Source organism: Rosa chinensis, chromosome 2, assembly GCF_002994745.2.
Source record: "Rosa chinensis cultivar Old Blush chromosome 2, RchiOBHm-V2, whole genome shotgun sequence".
NCBI lineage: Eukaryota > Viridiplantae > Streptophyta > Magnoliopsida > Rosales > Rosaceae > Rosa > Rosa chinensis.
Window position 1 is genome coordinate 7128391 of NC_037089.1, and position 20504 is coordinate 7148894.

Sequence of the window (20504 nt, forward strand, 5' to 3'; positions counted from 1 at the left end):
TTTCAGTAAAAACAGTGATCTACTCGACATATGTTGTCTTCTTTTGGATCATCAAATCAACTTAAAATTTCCTGAAGAAGTGTCAAATAAGTGCATGTTATTGTCCAAATAATATTAAGAGAAGTTGATGTTAGTCAGAAATTTCCTGAAGAAGTGTCAAACAAGTGCATGTTATTGTCCAAATAATATTAAGAGAAGTTGATGTTAATAGTCAAAAAGATAAGCTAGCTGTTTCCAATTGTGTTCTGGGACCATGTTAAAATTTCCCGCTGAGGAAATTTCATCCGTTAATATTGAAAATTCAATATAAACGACACTTTTACATATGAAATTTCATTACTAATGGTGCTGTCAATATTGTTTGAACGAAAAATGAGCATTTTGGTCTGACAAGGCGTGTCTTGGAGAAATTGAGCCAATATCAGTGGCTCAAGCTATATATATTGTCGACAAGTTCGAAATATATTATTTAGAGACTAAATAAAGCCTACTTGCAGAATTATGGAAGATTATGCGAGTTGCAAGAAAATGAAATGATGGAAGCATGGAAATGAAAAGTCAACTTTAGCACATTTTCCTACTTCAGCTAGGAGAAACCGAGCTAATCAAAGAAGGAAGGGCGGCAGACTAACCAAACGAAATCCAAATGAGCTAAAACTCTCCAGATTAATTTTAGACATCCCAATGATCATTTATTATGAGAGTACCAGAGCTAGTTTTGAGTGGAAAGCCTTCAAACAATCAGTCCAATTTTCTGCAAAAGCAAAATTGGAAAACTGGACCTGTAAGGAGTCCAGCAGCGTTTCCGGCCCAACCACATGGAATTAAGCTCTGAAATTTCACCAAAATGATCTACACTCATTATGGATCATTTAATATGCAGAAGTCGAAGGCCTATTCTGATTTCTTGGTGGAGATATAACTGAAGGAATAAAGGAGCAGAAAGTGACTCAAACCTAACAAATTCCATTAGTGTTTGAGCACTCAAACCTAACAAATTCCATTAGTGTTTAAGTGCTTAAACCTAACAATTTCATTAGTGTTTAAGTGCTCAAACCTAACCCATCATGATTTGTTTAAGGACAACCACTATGGCTTGGTAGCCTATATATAGAGGCTACAACAAGTAACAATTCAGAACACAATTCAACAACAATCTCTAAGATTATCCAAGCCTCTCTAGAGCAACCCCTCTCTAAGAGCAACTCATCTCCTTCTCTTACCGGTGATCACACTCCAGTCCTAGTCTTCTCAAGAGCCAACTGTCAGTGCCACCAAACCCTCTGTCAATGTACTTCAGTCCTAGTCTCCTCGGGAGCCGACTGTAGTACCTCGACCACAACGGTTACGGAACCAGCCAAGCAAGGGTAACGCCCTCACAAACCAGCTAAGCTAAAGTCACGTTTTGGCAAGTTCTCTCTACTTTCCGGTGATTTTGCTCTGCTTAACCTACAACATTGAGTATCAACTTGGTAACACAAGATAAAGTCCTCACCACGAGCCACAGAAGACCCCCACGATGAGGTTGGTTCTCTCCTCGTCTACAGTTGCTCAAAAAAAGTCAGGTCAAGGGACACCCCCAACGACTGCACCCGAACGGTGCTGGCACGCCCGCGCAGAAAATAGACTGTTGACCAGCTACAGCAAAATTGGAGCCAAATATTTTGGCACGCCCAGTGGGATCTACTAGAGTCTTTTTGGGTCCATCATTGGGAAGCCGGAGAGAAATCCTTGTCCGAGGAAAGTCCTAGAATGCCCAACTCATGGAGTTCAAAAACTCCTGGAAATTTGGCTATGGTGAAACTGAGCAAACATTAGAGGTATCTCAACATGATGCCTATGAAGATTCCTCGCTTAATGAGGTGGTTATTGAGAGCCCCGGCCAAATCAAGTGGATCGGTGACACGGTTTTTGTCCTCCCAGCCAAGTATGCCCTCCCAACCAAGTGTGCGACATCAGAAGATGCTCTGAATTGCCAAGCTGCGGAATCAGAAATCGACCAAGAAGTTAAGTCTGAAGTTGGCAAAGATCATGAAGACTTCTTGAAAAGTCAAGCAGTTGCATGCGAAGAGGTTGTTTCTGAGATTAAATTACCTATAGGTGGCGATCAATCTAAGGACCTCACTGGAAAATCACAGCCTTACATAGAGGTTGTACATGGAGAAGATCATCAACAAGATTGTTCTTCTGACAATGAAATTGTCTCTGAACAAATATTTAACTTCTCTACTGATCAAGCCATATATGTGGATACTGGTAAGATGCATGGGGGGCAAGATACAGCCCATGTTTACTCCCCTGATCATCCGAAGCGGCTTCGCGACTCAACGAAAATATACGAGGGCCGAGAGGTGATTAAACAGGGTCTAGCAGATCAGTTGATTATCTACAAGAAAGATGAACCACCACGTGGTTTCATTCAAGCAGATGATAATCATGATGCTACTGGACACCACCTTGGTCAAGATATTGATCAAAAGCTTGGTCAAAATAATCAACCAAGATGGAATCTGACTGCTGGACGTGATCATGATGATGCAGAGGACCAATTAAGGCATGGTCGACTTAATTATCTTGGCCATGGTACTGGACGTCATTTTGGAGTTAATCAAAATCATGGCCAACTTAATTATGAATTAATTTGTGGTCTTGGAAAGTCAATCTGTGGCTTTATTAGACAATTTAACTTGAATTTCTTCATCAGTGCTTCAAGGCCAAGCGGTGGCTTTGATATATGTGGGGGACACATCTACAACCCATTTTACAAGAATGGCCAGAACAAATATTTTAGTGACCAATTTGTCCTTCGCGAATGTAAGTTTGGGTATCACTAGTACAAATTAACTCTTATTTACAATTGTCCAGCTTCAAATTTCTTGCTAAGAGAATTTTTCTATGATGATACTATACAATCCATAGAGGCGTCTCAATATGATGCCTGGAGAGTGGATAGAGGCAATCAAATTTCTCAAACACTCTCGTCTGATCGAGAAACAATATTTGATATGCCTATCTTTGAAGAAGAGATCAATTCACCACTCTTTGGTGACTCTAAATATGATCTCGATGCAGAGCCCATATATGCTGAATATGATGATAATTACAATTTGATTATTGGTTCCAAAATCGTATACAGGAGCTCAAGTTCTTTGAGACTCTTGATCATGAGAATTCTAACCAACAAGTGGTCAAATGTAATAGCCAATTCGTGGCTAATTCTGAAGACGCCATGTTCCATGACATGGTAGTTGGTGACAAAGCCAATCTTTGCTCATCTTCATTGCCAAAATTGCAATTGAAGATGAGCCAAATTCCTCCTAATTCTTCAACGCGAAGTATCTTTGTTCTTTTCCTACAAGCTCTCACAGGAGGGATTTTTACCCTACAAATTTTGATACATCGGAGCTTGGAGTGAAGCATAGATGGCCTCCCCCGTGATCTTATAGAGGAGGCGAATGGTGGAAACAATTATTTATTTCTGGCGCCGTTCCCGGGGATTGAAAAATCTCCATGTAAATCACACCACTATGAAGAAGTTGAGGTTGGTAAGGGGTTGTGAATCATAACGGAATAGGTGAAGTCTCTTTTGTTAATATCGGCCTAAACTCCTTATTGGTGCCTAGTTCAGGTCCCTTAAGGTTAAGGGCGGCTTTTATTAACACTTGTTGAACTGTTTTCACACTTATGACCTTTCTCATCTTAGTAAGTATAGCCTATGTGAAATAGTGTCTAGAAAGGGGACAACGTTCATGACAGGTTCTTGAATCCAGAAGTGCATACAAACGGGCCTAAACCACTATGTGGGAGTAGCTCATGCCAAAATGGATTCTGCCTCCTTGTTCGCCCTCCCCCACCTGGCCATTTCAGTAAGGTTGCCCAAAGGATTTGAAAGAAAATTTGTGTCTAGGCGACTATACTTGGGCCGCATGTCTAAACCTTCATTCACATTGTCTTATTGAATTCAGCTACTTATTATTATTATTTTTTTAAATATTGCGGTCCCAAAATTACTGAGAAGTCTAAACACTGAGGGATTAATTTATTAGCCAGTTTCTTCGCATCAGACATGGGGGAAAGTCTAGTGTTTCTACACTTGCGAAGCCCATTCATGAAGGCCTGTTTTTTAGGCCCATAATCGTTTCTTTGCTACGCCTAGCAACGCTAGGGGGGCAACACTACACTATACTAAGCCGAGCCAGCGGCTCCGGAAATTTTTTTATAGCTTTGTCTATTCTCTCGCAGAGAAAACACTTTTGTGGGAAAATAGGGTCGAGCCATAGGAGTTGAGGCTGATCTCAAGGGAAATGTGAGAGCCACCGTTGTAGCGCCCCATCCACCGGAGTAGTAGCTGTAGCCGCCACCTCCCTCAGAAGTAGTCTTCATGTTACTAAAGATGTCCTCACCGTGCATGGGGAACAGAGGAAGGGTTTCAATCTCCATGTTCATAGATCCATAACCACCATAGTCCCCTATCTGCCCGTTAAAACCAATCATCACACAAGCTGAAGAAGCAGAAGCAGATGCAGAAGATTCGAAGTTAATATACTGATCCGCAGGTTTCCAATTGGTACCATTACCATTACCAACAAGCCCTGATCTTTGCATGGGCACATGAACATCTGAAGTGAGTCTGCTTCTCCCAAGCCCTGTGGTTCACGAACCAGTAAAAGGCGTTCTTGCCCTCTATCTTTCTGTACCATTTCAGCTGGAGACAGATCCTCTGAACCTGCTCTGCATTCGGGGACCTAACTCCCTTGTTGTAGTAAAGCTCCTTGAGGATTCTTATCTGATCTGTAGCGGGAGTCCACTTGGTACTGCTCTGCCTGCAAAGCCTGTTAGCACTACTCCCGGTTGCTTTGTTGCTTCCTCCATCCTCAATTGGTTGCTGGGTTTGTGGTTCCATTGGTGATGGGTTGAGAGAATGCGAGAATTGAAGAGTGGTGATATTGAGTAATTAAAAAGGGATTATTAGCGCGTGGGGGAACCGAACGGTTTTCGAGGAGGTAACTATTCTATTCACGAGATTATTTTTTCACGACCGTTGTTTTTCAACGAGTGATTAATGCCCTAAATCTCGAAAAAGAAGGGATTATTGGCGCGTGGGGGAACCGAACGGTTTTCAAGGAGGTAACTGTTCCATTTTCAATATTATCTTCTCACGGTGGAGTTTTCAACAGCTAGTTAATACGAAGTTAAAGACTCATTAAGAAGATAAAACCAAGAGTTTTGAGTTGGAGCCAGCAAGTGGATCCAAAAAATAAATATTTTCTCAAAAACCCTCACCGCGAGGCTCTTTTTGACGCGGAGCATATTTTAAAAGTTCATATTATTTTCAATATACAACTATGGGGGCCTATATTTGGGGCATTGCAAGACACAATTATTGGCTCCTCACAGATATTTGAATATCAGGATAAGAAAATATTATTGTATTCATAAAGTGGCTTTGTGGCCAAAAGCAGTACATACATTACAAAGCCAAAAGTGGCTAAAATACAAAAAAGGAATCTTCGGATATCTTCTGAATCTTTCTTCACTTGGAAGTAGCTTTGGAATCCAACGTCGGGTTGAGCCGCGCCATTATCTCAAGGAGGGGCAGACTTCAAGGAAGGAAAAAGATGAGTAACGGAGCCCCTGCGCCCCCTTTACAAGGAAGCTGCTAAGAAACCCAACGTCGGGTTGAGCCACGCCATTATCTCGGGGAGGGGCAGAGAGTGAAGAAACCGAATATCGGCTTGAGTCTCTGCACCCCCTTTAGCCTTGGTAACCACCATTAGTTAGATGTGAAGTATAGGAACAACCATTCTATAGCTTGAACCCATTCCTTCAAAGAGTCCATCCCTTCTCATCCCTCCAGGGTTTCTATCAAGAAGAGAAAGGGGGAGAAGGAGGTGAGAACCAAAGCCCCTTCCATCTGGAGGGCACAACAAGGGCCGGGTCCTGAAGGAAGGAAACAGAGAAGGAAAGACAAACCACAAAGTGGCCTTCCTCCCTTTCCCCTTTCGCTCCGCGTGTGGGATTCTAACAAAGATGATCTCGCATGATCGTGGATCCCACACTCGGAGCCCCCTCGCGTTTCTAAACCAATCTGAAGCCTGGCATTTTTCATCCAGATTTCCAGAAAGCCGAAACTAGGGGTTGCCTGAGATTACGCCATAAGGCCTAACCTAGGCTTGAGATTACGCCATAATGCCTAAAATTTAGAGGCTAAGGGTCATTTCATGAGGGGAAGATTTGTGAAGAAGGAGAAAGAGAAGCAAGGATTGAAAGGCCATTTCTTGAATGTTTCAGAAGATTTGTTGTGAGCATTCCCTGCCCAAAATACAACTATTTATAGGGACTTCAGGGAAATCCCCACCCTTGGATGGATGGTTAAAGAGTCAAACTGATGTACGTAAATTGAGATTAGTGATTCCAAATCACAGGAAAAAGGGACTAGTAGCATGTGAGGAGACAGAGCGGTTTTTGAGGAGGTAGCTATTATTAGAGGATTAGTAGCACGTGAGGAGACTGAACGGTTTTCGAGGAGGCCTACAGAGATTGGCCCATGAAGCTCAATTTCAAGCAAAGTTCCTCCACGCGGAGTTTCACCGCAATGGCACCAGCTTCGGCCTAAGTGGCCCGTTCTCTGATACGGGCCAGTTTGCTGCCCATTTCTTCAGACAAAGCCAAAGATCGAGTTGGGCTTCTTCTACAGCAGTCACATTCTCAACAGAGAGCTAGCGAACAAGGCAGATACTTGCTGCTATACACATGGCGAAACTACCACCAAGGAAGATAAGGATCCTCATTCGCGATCACAAGCAGTCTCCTTCGCATGGGGAGCACGCTAAAGTTTTGATCTCCTATAACCTGCCCAAGTTTCGCCAATTCATTGTATACCAGATATCAAATACATGGGGGGGGGGGGGCAATAAAGTTGGCAAAGAAAGCGTCATTTCATGACACAGGCAATTCAGATTCTGTCATTCAAGCTTTATGGCCTATTTAGAGGCCTATATGGAATCAGTCAAGTAATTTCAGTCAAGCCAATAAAAGTGGCTTTGGAGCAACAACATTATAAGAGTAGTGCTGATTCAAGACCTCTTCAGTCAAGACGAAGACCTTTAACTTCGACTTCGAGGTCTGGGGGGCAATGTTTGAACCAAAAATGAGCATTTTGGCCTGACAAGGCATGTCTTGGAGAAATTGAGCTAATATCAGTGGCTGAAGCTATATATATTGTCGACAAGTTTAAAATATATTATTTAGAGGCTAAATAAAGCCTACTTGCAGAATTATGGAAGATTATGCGAGCTGCAAGAAAATGAAATGATGGAAGCATGGAAATGAAAAGTCAACTTTAGCACATTTTCCTACTTCGGCTAGGAGAAACCGAGCTAAACAAAGAAGGAAGGGTGGCAGACTAACCAAACGAAATCTAAATGAGCTAAAACTCTCCATATTAATTTTACACATCCTAAGGATAATTTCTTATGAAGAGTGCCAGAGCTAGTTTTGAGTGGAAAGCCTTCAAACAATCAGTCCAATTTCTGCAGAAGCAAAACTGGAAAACTGGACCTGTAAGGAGTCCAGCAGCGTTTCCGGCCCAACCACGTGGAATTAAGCTCTGAAATTTCACCACAATGATCTGCACTCATTATGGATCATTTGATATGAAGAAGTCGAAGGCATATTCTGATTTCTTGGTAGAGATATAACTGAAGGAATAAAGGAGCAAAAAGTGACTCAAACCTAACAAATTCCATTAGTGTTTGAGTGCTTAAACCTAACAATTCCATTGGTGTTTAAGTGCTCAAACCTAACCCATCATGATTTGTTTAAGGCCAATCACTATGGCTTGGTAGCCTATATATAGAGGCTACAACAAGTAACAATTCAGAACACAATTCAACAACAATCTCTAAGATTATCCAAGCCTCTCTAAAGCAACCCCCTCTCTAAGAGCAACTCCTCTCCTTCTCTTACCGGTGATCACACTCCAGTCCTAGTCTTCTCAAGAGCCAACTGTCAGTACCACCAAACCTTCTGTCAATGTTCTTCGGTCCTAGTCTCCTCGGGAGCCGACTGTAATACCGCGACCACAACGGTTACGGAACCAGCCAAGCAAGGGTAACGCCCTCGCAAACCAGCTAAGCTAAAGTCACGCTTTGGCAAGTTCTCTCTACTTCCTGGTGATTTCGCAACACAAGATAAAGTCCTCACCCCCACGACAAGGTTGGTAAGAAGTCAGGTCAAGGGACACCCCCAACGACCGCACCCGAACGGTGCTGGCACGCCCGCACCGAAAAGAGACTGTTGACCAGCTACAACAAAATTGGAGCCAAACAAATATATAATATCTCTTTCACTGATGAATAAGTTGTCATCAAAAGTAGTTATAATTTATAATGACACATTTATCGATGAATTTGTCAGTAATGGTGTTCTCAATTATAACACATTTTAGAGACACATAAGTCGTATGCCCAATGTATAACACTTTGGCCGATGAAGTGGTGTTAGCTCAGTGGTTAGAGCACCCACTACCTAATGACGAAGTGATAGGTTCGAGTCACTATCAGAGTAGGAGTGAAATCCTTTGATCCTCTTTTAAAAAAAAAACTTTGGCGGATTGCTGGATGAGTTTTTGGTCCCCAATGTTGTTCCAAACTTTAAGCCTAAAAGTATTTCTTAGTTTTATTAACGCTAAAAAATAATCATAAAATATGTATTGATAATACTGTCCAACAGAAACGAAACAATTACACTTTTACATGACATTTCATGGAACACATTAGCCCCTATGTCATAGGCTGCAAACCAAAAGAAATATGATAATGTTCATAACCCAACCTATTCCCGCCAACGCTCCATTTTCTGGTTTCAAATTTTTAACCACCATATGATCAACCCTTGCCGTGAGGCCGAACGGAGGGTGCTCCGGCTCCTCCACGGCCCCAAAACCCGAACCCAACTCCGCCAAATCCACGCCCACCTCCTCCGCCACGGCCTCGACCAACTCAACCAGCTCATCTCCCACTTCGTCTCCGTCTGCTACTCCCTCAACAAAATGCACTACGCCAATCTCATCTTTCAACACACCCACAGCCCCAACATCCTCCTCTTCAACGCCATGATCAAGGGCTTCTCCCTCTGCCACCCCTTCGAAAAATCCCTCCACATTTTCTCCGATATGAAACGACGCGGCGTTTGGCCCGACGAGTACACCTTTGCGCCTCTGCTCAAGTCCTGCTCCAACATTTGTCATTCTAGTTTGGGCCGGTGTGTGCATGGAGAGGTTTTGAGAACGGGGTTTGAGTGGTTTGGTTCGATTCGGGTTGGGATTATTGAGCTGTATGTGACTTGTGGGAGGATGAGGGATGCACAGCACGTGTTCGATGAAATGTCTCAGAGAGATGTGATTTTTTGGAATTTGATGATTCGTGGGTTTTGCAAGAGTGGTAATGTCGATACTGGGTTGTGTTTGTTTAGGCAGATGGGTGAGAGGAATGTTGTTTCTTGGAACTCGATAATTTCGTGCTTAGCGCAGTGTGGGAGGGACAGTGAAGCTTTGGGGGTTTTTAATGAGATGAGGGAGCAGAGTTTTGAACCGGACGAGGCTACTGTGGTGTCGGTTTTGCCTGCCTGCGCTCGGTTAGGGGATGTTGATGTTGGGAAATGGATACACTCTTATGCAGATTCTAAAGGACTTCTGCAAGAAGTTGTATCTGTGGGGAACTCGCTTGTGAGTTTTTACTGTAAATGTGGAGATTTGGATGCTGCGTCTAGTGTTTTTGACCGAATGGCGCAGAAGAATGTTGTTTCCTGGAACTCTTTGATTTCGGGGTATGCTTTTAATGGGAGAGGTGAAATTGGGATCAACTTGTTCGAGGAGATGATGAACACAGATGAGAAACCAAACGATGCCACGTTTGTTGGGGCATTAACATGCTGTGCGCATGCTGGCTTGGTTGAAAAGGGAAGGGATTTGTTTGCTTCAATGACTGAAACTCACCGAATTGAGCCTAAACTAGAGCATTATGGATGCATGGTTGATGTTCTTGGCAGAAGTGGATGTCTGAAGGAGGCTCATGACTTGATCAAGAGCATGCCTATGAAACCAAATGCTGCCTTATGGGGTGCACTGCTTGGTGCTTGCTCTACTCACGGTGAAGTAAAGCTTGCGGAACTTGCAGCTAAAGAGCTTATTGATGTTGAACCGTGGAATTCTGGGAATTACGTGTTGTTATCCAATATTTACGCAGAAGAAGGCCGGTGGGATGAAGTTGAGAAAGTCAGGGACTTGATGAAGGAAAACTGCATCACAAAAGCACCCGGACAGAGTGCCATTGGAAAGGGTGTTTATGATGAGGAAAAGCAGAGCTATCGACTTAAGCAAGCCTGAATCCCAGGTCATGTTCTTCTATTTCCATTTTGAAAATTCAGAATGGTTATAGGGGATGCCCTGTTCTTCTCTTCCAATCCTTCAAGAGAACCGATTGTAGTGGCTTGTATGAGGAAGTTTAGGTTGCAGTGTTGCACAGTTGTACTGCTGAGTTGCTTTGAAACATGTTTGATCTCTACAGAAGAACATGGCCTCATTTTGTTATTGGATTAACTTCATACTACAGCTTTTCTTTTAATGATTTTGAGAATAATCTATTCGAGTTGTTTAACAAGATTCAAAAATACTTTTAGTTGGAGAGAGAAAGGGTTGCTGCAATACAGCGACCAGGAAAATTCACCCCAAACAGAAGAAGCATAATGTATATTGCTGTCTTCAAAACTACAGTCACATTGTTGTTTACATCACTGTTCTGTAAACGAAAAAGCCTAAAATATATACATTATGCAAACCAACGTCAAAATTCCCAGAGAATTAGATGCCCTGTTATTGCTACAAACCACACTGCACACTCTGTAATAGTAATCGATATGATCTCAAGCTTCTATAATGTTGAAGGTGAAATCTGATAGCAGCTCTGGAACACCAGAGATAATAGGTCCATACGTCTACAAGCATGAAACAATCACAAACAGTTACCACTAGACTGATTCAATCTTCATTACTACATCACTCATAAACAAATACCGCACAATTATGAAGTTCATGAATTACCTCACGATTTTTGTTGATCTGGCACAACGGAATAGCCAGCAATTTTAGGTTTTTGGGTACAATGAACTTGCGACTTTCTGGCAACTTTACAAGAAAGAGTTTCGTGCACTCCTGCACAATTGCACAAAAATAAGGATTTATGCTTCTTGGAAACCCAGTTGGGGCAGAGTAATCACATTTTTTTTTACCATATTAGCTTATAGCAGTTGGAAGTGTACCTATTACCCTAACACCTAAAGAATCTAAGGTGAATGAATATTGTATGATTTCTTTCGCATTACTGACACAAAGACCAGATTAGCTACCTTTGGGTTTTTATCTGTAGACGGCAAGTCTCGACAAGGCAATGTTTCGAATTCAGGCCTCCACCATACATCAAGGCATTCCCCCACCTAAACATTGAAGCAATTCGTAATAATTAACAACCTTTCAATGGAATTTCACATGATCATTAACCTAATTTTCAACACATTGTACTGTACCTCCCAAGCAATCCCATCAGCATCAGCATTGACACAAAGCTTCCTCGACAGTTTTCTTTTCAAGCCATCAATCTCTGAGAGTTAAAAGAAATCCCGATTTATAAAAGAAGCCATTTTGAAAGTAACTTCGCCAAGTTCTACAAGCAGATGACTGTACCTAATTCACCAGGTCTTAAGCGACCTCCAGGAAGCTTAAAGATGCAATTTCTTACTTGCAAGAGTAGTATATGAGGATGTTTGAATAACTCGACCTGAGTTAAAAGACAGTTTCATAAACAAGTACCTACCATTCAAGAAATTACTATTCATGGAAATCCAAACACAAGTTGGTGGTGTCTAATCCCATTAGAATATCTACACAAGATTGAATGAATTCGTTCCTCGTAATAGAAAAGTTAGCAATAAATAAATAAAATAAAAAAGAAAGATTGAATGATGACAGAGAACCAACCAAAATAACTGCTTCTACACAAGTCCTCAATCCATAAGCAGCATAGCTACCATATAAACAATCACACAAGAACAGAAAAAGTTAACATTTAGAAGCAAAACAGGTAAAAGTAAGTGAAAATAGAAGGAACCCAATTGAGAAAAAAAGAAAGAAAATAAGTTACTTGGAGTTCAATCTCTGAACACGATCAGCTAAAGTCTCATCCTTGAAAGGAATGGCTTCCTTGGATCCAAAGTAGTAGCAACTGAGAGGGTATATGTCCAGTTGACGGCTCAGATCATCGTTGTGAGTATGATCAACAACGTTACTGTCTGACACGCGTACAGAACCCCCTTCTTCCCCCATCTTCAAAGTTTCGTGAAGCTCCCAAACTCACCTGAGAAAGACCACACCAGAGAGACAAAAAGATCGGGCAGAGAATATATAAAAGGGAAAAGACAACGTAGTTGGAATATATATAGGTGGGATTGGGATACGTGGCTCTGTGTCGCAGTGGGTGTGTGTTTGTCTGTGATTGACCGACTGTGTCTGGAACAAAGTAGTAAGATTTAGTCTTGAACGTGGCGTTCTAGAGAGACCTGGTTATGGAGTCGTGAGCAAGATGACCAGCAAATATATATGGGCCTCATTTGCTTGCTCTACAATCGTACTTGGCCCGATGTAGATTTTCAGTGCCCCACTGCAGAATTCTAGATTAAAACCTATGGACAGTAATTAGGTTCATGCTGGTCTACTCTGATTTTAGAGATAGATTTTGAGGAATTTTAAGAGACAAGTGAATTTAACGGTTGATGTTTATTTATCTTTCGTAATTACTGAAAACTGATATTTAGGTGAGCCGGAATTGATATCATTTAATCATTTAACTTTATCAAATAACCAGATTGTTTTAATAATAATGAAGATCTGCATTATTCATATTTTTTACTTTACATTGATGAATTAGAAATGATGTTCTACATTATGAATACCTCTAACTGTAAAATCTGCATGGACACAATAATTACAATTTTGGTGAACAATCAAGTTTACCCTTACATATCATCTATATCTTAGTTGACTTTAAAGTGCTATGTTTACACAACTTGATCCTCTAGACTAGATCCCCGACAATCAAGTTGCAAGCTTCAAATATGAAGAGGAGATGACTAGGAAAAGCTTAAGCTACCTTGCAAGTAAAGTAACTTGGAGGATTAAACAAGCCTTGCTTTAAGATGAGAAAGTTTTGCAGTTAAGAGCTTTAAGGAAATTGCATGAATTTGTTGATCAATCAAAAAGTCAGGTAAAGGTTAAGAGGAGTCAATTACATGCAACACCAACCAAAACCAAAACCAAAACCAAAACCAGGCCATGCCAACCACTGTTACCCAAATTGGCACCCTACTTTTCCCATTGATTCAAGTTTACTACTAATGCAGTAATGCATTCTTATTTTATATATGTTAAGTGGTAGGGATAAAGCATATATAGAGTGGTTGAAATGTCTTAAAAACAGCTATTACCATAAGAATAAAATAAGAAAAAGAAAAGAGAGAAAAAGAGTTGTTATTCATAACTTAGAAACAAATTAATCCAATGAAAACCAACATTTATTCAATCATGGATTCATAGGTGGATCCCTGATACTGATAAGACTCTTCAATCATTTTATTCAAATTAATTTACCCAAAATCTTCAATCCAAACAGAAAAAGAAAAATGCCAAAATTCTTTAACAAAAATGAAAAAAGTTTCCGTTGCCGGGACTTGAACCCGGGTCTTTCGGGTGAGAGCCGAATATCCTGACCAACTAGACTACAACGGATTTGTTGATATGTATCTGTTTGAATATTTATATACCAAAGGCTGTAGCTATCCATATGCATTTAGTCAATTTTGAGATAATCTGAAATACAGCAATAAAAGTTGGTTTAGTGTCAAACTAAAATATTACGTCAAAATCACTTACTACTAACGCGGTCTTTAAAAAACTATCTATTTAGGATTGTTTTCCGCATGATGAAGGTTACGGATATAATTTTATATATTGATTATAATTCCCAAAAGTACAAACACCTTGTTCTAAAAAAAAAAGTACAAACACCTTAAAAAAAAATGGATCTACCGAATTCTACCCAGTCATTGCCGGCACAAGGCGGCTGAGTCCCTCACCAATAAGAATCCACAGCTCGGCAGAAAAACCAGAGTCAAAGCAAGGGCTTAGTTGTCTTTTCGATCCATCAACCAATCATATTCGATGATTCCTCCACCTACCATTTCTGCAAATAATTTTAACACCTACCCAATAATTAAAGCAAAGTTAATACAAAAATACCAAGATAAACATGTCATAAATTCATATATATTTATTTATTTCCTTTAATTTCTTTTTCTCATAAAATAAGGGACAGAGACAAAGGAGGGAGTCAATTTGCTTCAGCTCTCAGTGGTTTAATGTTGAAGGAAGCCTTGCTTGACATGTACAAGACCCTTTCATATACCCAAAGATTCTTCCTTTGTGTCATCTACTTTGATCTGTGTAGAAAACCCATTACAATTTTCAAATCACAGGTAAAGCTCCTCCTTCTCTTCCATTTGTTTTGGCTGTGATCGTTAGTGTTCTTGATTTCTTTGTTTGGATATCTGGTTTTTATGTTCTGGGATTCGTGGAATGTGAATAAAGATTGGTGCTTTTGGAAAGGTTTTTGTTGATTCTTGATGGGTATTCAAGAATTTGTCTTGCTGTGGTTTTGCATGTTATACTTTTGAATGATTTATGAACTCAATTGGGATTGTGCTGAAAATGCTGTGAGTTGTGGTTTGATTTGGAATTGTGGTGTAGAACTTAAAGAATGAAACTTTTTGAGGACCTAAGAATTAATTGGATTGATCTTTTTTTAATTTTTTGATATATGGATTAATCAACTTTTTGAGGAACCAAGAACTAAGATTGGCTTTTCGTGTTAATTTCTTCCTCGGCTGGAGCATAGCAATGCTACGGGGTTTCTCTGCAGTATGCTTTAATTTGTTGTGAATGAATTTGATTCTGAGTAGTTTCTGACATAGTAAGTGGAGGGCTTGTTGAGCCGTAAAGAATTGCAAATTGATAGTTTAAGCTTGAAAATTTTCGTTTGTTGTTTCTGGTAGATTTGCAAGTTTGGTAAAGATGAATGTTTTCTCATATATCATGAGCAAAAGGGTTTCTGAATATAATTTTTGTGGAACAGGTATATTGAGGTGTGGCAACAAAAGTCGGGACTTTTGACTCTTCAAGTTCATCTGCTCTAGCAGATATGGATCAAAGTACTCAAACTTCTTTTCATTACTTGGGCTTACACATCACTATATAATATTTAAATTAACATAATGAGTCTCATAGGTTCATCTGTGAACTAACTCTGATACAGAATTTATTGGTGTTGCAGAGGGTTCGTCAGAAGATTTGAGAAATGACGTTGAGTTAGTGAAATCATCCTCTGAAAAGCAGCTTTTGAGACCATCAGCTCGACATTATTCAGTATTTAAAGGTATATCTATAGATCTTGTATGGAGTCTTTTAGGGGCAAATGACAAAAATCAGTTACGACTGGAATTTGGACTTTGGTGTTTATCTCTCTCTATCTCTTGAGTCTTGACAAATTGCGACTACCAAGAAAGGACATTTTAGTTTTATATTGTATCCTTGTACATGTTAAGAGCATAATTAAGTTGTTCACACTAATAGAGGGATACAGATGTCTATGTTTGGATTTCAATGTAATTGTTGGCATGCTATAATTGATGTTTGTGCTATCCCAATTATTAGACATGCAGCCAGTTGGAACTAAACAATGCTCAAGAATCTGATTTGATTTCAAATACACACACACACACAACATCTTTATAGAAACTGGATCTTTTATTATCAAGTGTTTATCCAGACAAGTGAGAGGTATTATGGTCATGGTAGGGCAAGCAACAGATGCGGATCCTGAAAAAGGAAGATATACGCTTATTAAAGATGCAGAGGACTTTCCATCAGGAATATATGAGAAACAGCTTCCATGCTTTGGCTGTGGGATAGGATGGTTTTCGTGAGTATCTTTAATTCCTTTTCCCTCTCTTTTTTTTTTATATATTTTTTTTTTCTCCCTTTCTCATTCTTATTTGCGTTGCAGATTTCTTTTAGGCTTTGTCTTCCCATTGATGTGGTACTATGCCACAGTTCTCTACTTTGGAAACTACTATCGCAAAGATCCTAGGGAGCGAGCTGGACTAGCAGCCTCTGCAATTTGTGTAATTCTCTCTCTCTCTCCCTCTTTCTATATGTAGATATTTACATTTTAACCCTTGACATAATTATCATAACTATGCAATTTGTTTGCAGGCACTGGTTTGTTCTGTTGTGTTGGTGGTCATAGTACTGTTTCTGATAATCTAGCCTTGGGTAATCCAATTCAAAGTGTCTTCTGACTTCTTTGCAAGCATGAAGAAAGCATTGTTGGATCGGAAAGGAGTGTATAGACATGGAGGCTAAAACATTTGCAGTAGAAAGGAAGGAAAGAAACAGGTGAAAAGTACAGTCTGATACTTGGCAATTGTTCAGACGTCCTACAAGCTTAAAGGATCAACCCTATTCATATTTGTTTTTGTTTTATCAAGTGGATGAAGAGAAAATTTATGTTTATAAACATTGTAATTAACACATAGTTTTATAGTTGTAATACAGAGCTGTGGAATGTTGAGACCTGGCCTTTTGTTAACTGTGTGTTTATCGATGAATTGAGTTGGTTCTGCTGAATATGTACCATCCTTAAACTCATTTCCAATGCTTCATTTTACAGCGCACTGTTGTTATGCATACCGATACTTCTGGCCTCTGGGCTTGCAGCCATTTTTTGATCAAATGAGTGCATTCATACGGAAGATGTTACAAGTGGTATGAACGATACAATCTGGAGCCACTAATAGGTCACTTATAACAAGAGTCAAACCAAAAGGCCTGAACATAACTTCCTAATGGAGCTACCAAATCTCCGGTACACCATGAGACAAGAAAATGGTCCTATCGACCAAGAAGACTCATAATCCGACAAAACTATAGTTCATATGGTAGCTGTTATCAGTACCAAAAGCAGGGCCACACCACATATTACCAACCAAAATCTGTCGAAAGTTTTTTATGTATGTTAGGTTACGATGATGAGCACATCTCATGTTTATACTATGCCTTGCATCAAGGCTGATGATAAACCTAACTTCATGATGCTGTTGGAATATGATCATATTGCTGTTGATGCAATTCTACCTTGCAAGTAACCCAGTGCCACCCGGCCGCAACCAGCATCTTAAACTAGTTTCAAGTCATTAGCAGACAGCAACTTAATCTTTAAAATAAACATTTTCAGAGGCCTAACCAAAAATGAAGTTTAACAAGAAACCTTCATTACCTAAGAGAAAATACAACCAAAAAGGGGCAGTTAAGAATGGATATTCTGTAACTTCTGTTATGAGACAATCGTCACAATGTCTGAATCTGAGAAAATACAAAAATGACACGAGACATTTCTTCTGAAAACGTGTTGAACACTAGAACAGATAAAAATGTCCCGGATAAAATAAGCTCCTCCAAATCCTAGACTCCCTAACTCTGCATACAACAAGAGGACCAGCCGACCATCTGGATTTAATTTTGAATTTGAATGGTGATAGATGAAGGTGAGCAATGCAACATCATGCTAGAACTCTCAGTTACTCTGCTACCAACTGTAGTTTAATCCTTGGCCACCAAGTGAACATACTTGTTCTCAACTCTAAATCTGGAGCTTGAATTGATCTGTTACCAAACAAAAAAAGTATCATAAAAAATACTTTAAAGGTGAAGTCAATAAAATGAACAGAGATTAGTTGCCTAACCTTATCCTCAAAGGTGGTACTCAGTTTTCCTTCATCTTCTGTTATGCCAGATTCCGCAATAGCATTCAGAACAAGTTTCTTCAGTTTTCTCATCTTCAGAACTCCATCTTTCTGCACCATTCAATGTAAAATGTCAATTAAGTATACACTTAAAAACTGGCAATCATATAATACAGATGGGAAGTCATTATATAAAAACAAAACAGCTGTATTCTTTTATCATGGTTTCCATCCTGCAGAATGAAAAAATTTCTCATGCCAACGAAGTTCATATCCTAAATGGTGCCGTATTATTTTCTTTTTCTCTATGTTCTTGAAATGTGTGCCAACAAAGCATTGCAACAATTAGTGAGATTTATATTATCAGAATACTAACCGATTTTAATGTTGATGTAATCAACTTCTTCCACTTAATTTTTTTCTCGGAGTCTTCTGTATCTTTCTTCAACTTGGTCTCTTTTCCATTTGCTTCTGCTTTCCCATTCTGAATCACTTTCTCATTGCCTACTTCCCCTGATGTAGTATCCTTAGTCTTTTTTCTTGATTCATCATTCTTGGACTCTTCTAGTTTTCTCTTTTTTTTTGACAGCAAATTTCCATTCTCTGCTTCAGAAATTTTATGGACAGTATCAACTCCTGATGCATCTTGCAATCTAGATTCTTCTATTCCTTTTGGAGTTTCCTCAGGTTGGGGTTTTGTATCTGGAGCAGATTCTTGTGGCTGCATAGCCTTTTGCTTGGCAGCATGAATAGCTCGAGCCTTTCCCCTGTGCTTCTTTCCTTCAGCATGGAGCATCAGTGTCTGCCTACTGGTCGCATTCGTATTGCAAAGACTGCAAAACACAGATCAGATCCCAATCATGAAAAACTCCAAGCAGAACCAGCGAAATTATATATCGTTCATTATCCTATATTAGTATAACATAATTTGGCCACTCTTCCATACAGATGATGGCATTTATTCAAAACAAACTAATTTAGCAGTTTGCACCATTGCTCACAATGGGCAACATCACCATGAATGCAACCAAAAATTAACCAAGAGATTCTACGCCTAAACAAGCATGCATACGAAAAATTACCAATGAAACCAGAGAGTGAATATACCTACAAAACCACGGCGGGCGCTCAGATAACCCAACAGTTATATCAAAATCGGCTTGCTGCTTAGAATCCTTGTTGGCCTTGGCTCCCCCACCATTCACAGCTTTGGCTTGTCCCTTCGGACCATATTTTTCCTGAAACCAACACCAAAATAAATGCTATAAACCAAACCATATAATCAATATAAAACGACAATTGGAACAACAACGGTACCCAATACTTACTGTTCCAATGCCATTGCATAACCTTAGTAGCATTGTACTTGGTAAATAGGGAACCCAATTCATCAAGTAATACCAGGCTTTTCAGTAACCCAATTCATAAAAATGATCACCAAATCCAAAATCAACCAATAAAAACTTAAAAACATAGGCAGAGCATAAGAGACTCACCGCTTCAGTAATACACTGTGTGTGACCCTGAACAGTTTCTCTCCCAAACATCTCACCACAATCGATACACGAAAGCTGTAAAAATCAAAACGAACAGAGTTACTTACTAACCCAATATGAATGCGTAAGAATCAGAACGAAAAGTTGAAAGATCAAAATTTAGTGAGACCTTGCGAGCAGAGCAGGTGTTGAAGTGGTGAGGCAACTTGGGTTTCTTGAGATTGTCTCCACAGTCCTCGCATTGAAACCACACCATTTCTGGTTCTGCGTGTGTAAATTTACAGACCCAGAAATAGAGAGAGAGAGAGAGAGAGAGAAGCTCAACGACGACCAGGGAGGTGATCTGTCTGGGGTTTAAGGCTGAAAGGCATTTACAGGAAACTAGGGTTTTTTTGTTTCGGATTTAAAAAGGGAACCAAAGTAGGCCGCGCCATTTCATTTTTAGCTGAATAAATGACCCATTTCGGCCCAATAGAAGTCCAGGATAGTTCTCTAAACATCCAAACCAAAGCCCAAGCTTTGTAAGTTTTTACCATAAAAGGATTTTTGCGGATTTTTTTATTTTTTATATTTTACCATAAGTGCTCCAGGTCATGCATATATATATATATATATATATATATATATATATATCTCCTATCTATAGTGAGGCCTCACTTTGAAATTAACGTGTGAGGTTGGAGTTTATGGTTACTTTTCAGTCTCATATCCACATCTCAACCGTTCAGCTTTTAGGTACTAGTGTATAGATCATCTTTGCAAAATTTTAGACAAATTGATGGTCGTCAATGCCTTAAAGCTAGTAGGGTTCATGGTGGACAAATTCAGTTCGTCCATTTGTTTAAGTAAGTTAGATATCTTAAAGATCATCAATTTAGCTGAAACTTTGTAAAGATGATCTATACATTAATAACCAAAAACTGAACGGTCGAGATATGGATATAAGACCGAAAAGTGACTCTAAACTCTAACCTCACACGTTAATTTCATATTATACTTGAATAAAACACGTACTTACGTTTTTTTCAAAAATACTTCCGTACTTTGTATTTTTAAAAGGGACTCGTTAAATTTCTCATACTTTTGAAGCCAAAAGTATTA

General features: G+C 39.6%; 4 protein-coding genes and 1 non-coding gene across 7 annotated transcripts; 2 read left to right on the forward strand and 3 right to left on the reverse strand.

Annotated features, from left to right (window-relative positions):
• Positions 1–8755: 8755 nt before the first annotated feature.
• Positions 8756–10643, forward strand: LOC112189761 (pentatricopeptide repeat-containing protein At1g09190). Its single transcript, XM_024329110.2, has one exon. The coding sequence runs from the start codon at positions 8885–8887 to the stop codon at positions 10385–10387; it is 1503 nt and encodes a 500-aa protein (XP_024184878.1). The 5' UTR covers positions 8756–8884; the 3' UTR covers positions 10388–10643.
• Positions 10644–10711: 68 nt separating this feature from the next.
• Positions 10712–12631, reverse strand: LOC112189762 (pre-mRNA cleavage factor Im 25 kDa subunit 1). Its single transcript, XM_024329111.2, has 7 exons — positions 12198–12631; positions 12035–12080; positions 11741–11834; positions 11584–11657; positions 11407–11493; positions 11102–11212; positions 10712–10995 (listed from the first exon to the last, which is right to left on the reverse strand). Exons 1-7 carry the CDS (start codon positions 12377–12379, stop codon positions 10924–10926), a joined length of 666 nt encoding a protein of 221 aa, XP_024184879.1. The 5' UTR covers positions 12380–12631; the 3' UTR covers positions 10712–10923.
• A 1133-nt stretch (positions 12632–13764) lies between these two features.
• TRNAE-CUC lies at positions 13765–13837 on the reverse strand. Its single transcript has one exon. It is a non-coding gene; the product is annotated as a tRNA-Glu (tRNA).
• Positions 13838–14416: 579 nt separating this feature from the next.
• Positions 14417–16834, forward strand: LOC112189228. Of its 2 annotated transcripts, none has more exons than XM_024328522.2 (6): positions 14417–14583; positions 15240–15315; positions 15420–15539; positions 15962–16085; positions 16170–16287; positions 16379–16834. In XM_024328522.2, exons 2-6 carry the CDS (start codon positions 15306–15308, stop codon positions 16430–16432), a joined length of 426 nt encoding a protein of 141 aa, XP_024184290.1. In that variant the 5' UTR covers positions 14417–14583; positions 15240–15305; the 3' UTR covers positions 16433–16834. The 2 variants fall into 2 exon arrangements, with proteins under 2 accessions (XP_024184290.1, XP_024184292.1); XM_024328524.2 differs by having other exon boundaries at positions 14418–14583; positions 15438–15539; positions 16379–16827.
• A 580-nt stretch (positions 16835–17414) lies between these two features.
• Positions 17415–19782, reverse strand: LOC112189227 (UBP1-associated proteins 1C). Of its 2 annotated transcripts, XM_024328520.2 has the most exons (6): positions 19573–19782; positions 19404–19478; positions 19015–19145; positions 18284–18740; positions 17908–18018; positions 17415–17827 (listed from the first exon to the last, which is right to left on the reverse strand). In XM_024328520.2, exons 1-6 carry the CDS (start codon positions 19657–19659, stop codon positions 17765–17767), a joined length of 924 nt encoding a protein of 307 aa, XP_024184288.1. In that variant the 5' UTR covers positions 19660–19782; the 3' UTR covers positions 17415–17764. The 2 variants fall into 2 exon arrangements, with proteins under 2 accessions (XP_024184288.1, XP_040370798.1); XM_040514864.1 differs by lacking the exons at positions 19404–19478; positions 19573–19782 and adding an exon at positions 19236–19382.
• Between the last annotated feature and the right edge of the window lie 722 nt (positions 19783–20504).

Coding starts and splice junctions, on each gene's coding strand:
- LOC112189227 (XM_024328520.2), bottom strand. CDS start 19,659: ATGGTGTGGTTTCAATGCGAGGACTGTGGAGACAATCTCAAGAAACCC. Junction 18,019..18,283: donor TTACATCAACATTAAAATCG/GTTAGTATTCTG, acceptor TGAATGGTGCAG/AAAGATGGAGTTCTGAAGAT. Junction 17,828..17,907: donor GTACCACCTTTGAGGATAAG/GTTAGGCAACTA, acceptor GTTTGGTAACAG/ATCAATTCAAGCTCCAGATT.
- LOC112189761 (XM_024329110.2), top strand. CDS start 8,885: ATGATCAACCCTTGCCGTGAGGCCGAACGGAGGGTGCTCCGGCTCCTC.
- LOC112189762 (XM_024329111.2), bottom strand. CDS start 12,379: ATGGGGGAAGAAGGGGGTTCTGTACGCGTGTCAGACAGTAACGTTGTT. Junction 11,494..11,583: donor CTGATGGGATTGCTTGGGAG/GTACAGTACAAT, acceptor TTCAATGTTTAG/GTGGGGGAATGCCTTGATGT. Junction 10,996..11,101: donor AGATCAACAAAAATCGTGAG/GTAATTCATGAA, acceptor TCATGCTTGTAG/ACGTATGGACCTATTATCTC.
- LOC112189228 (XM_024328522.2), top strand. Junction 16,086..16,169: donor TGTGGGATAGGATGGTTTTC/GTGAGTATCTTT, acceptor TTTGCGTTGCAG/ATTTCTTTTAGGCTTTGTCT. Junction 16,288..16,378: donor TAGCAGCCTCTGCAATTTGT/GTAATTCTCTCT, acceptor ATTTGTTTGCAG/GCACTGGTTTGTTCTGTTGT.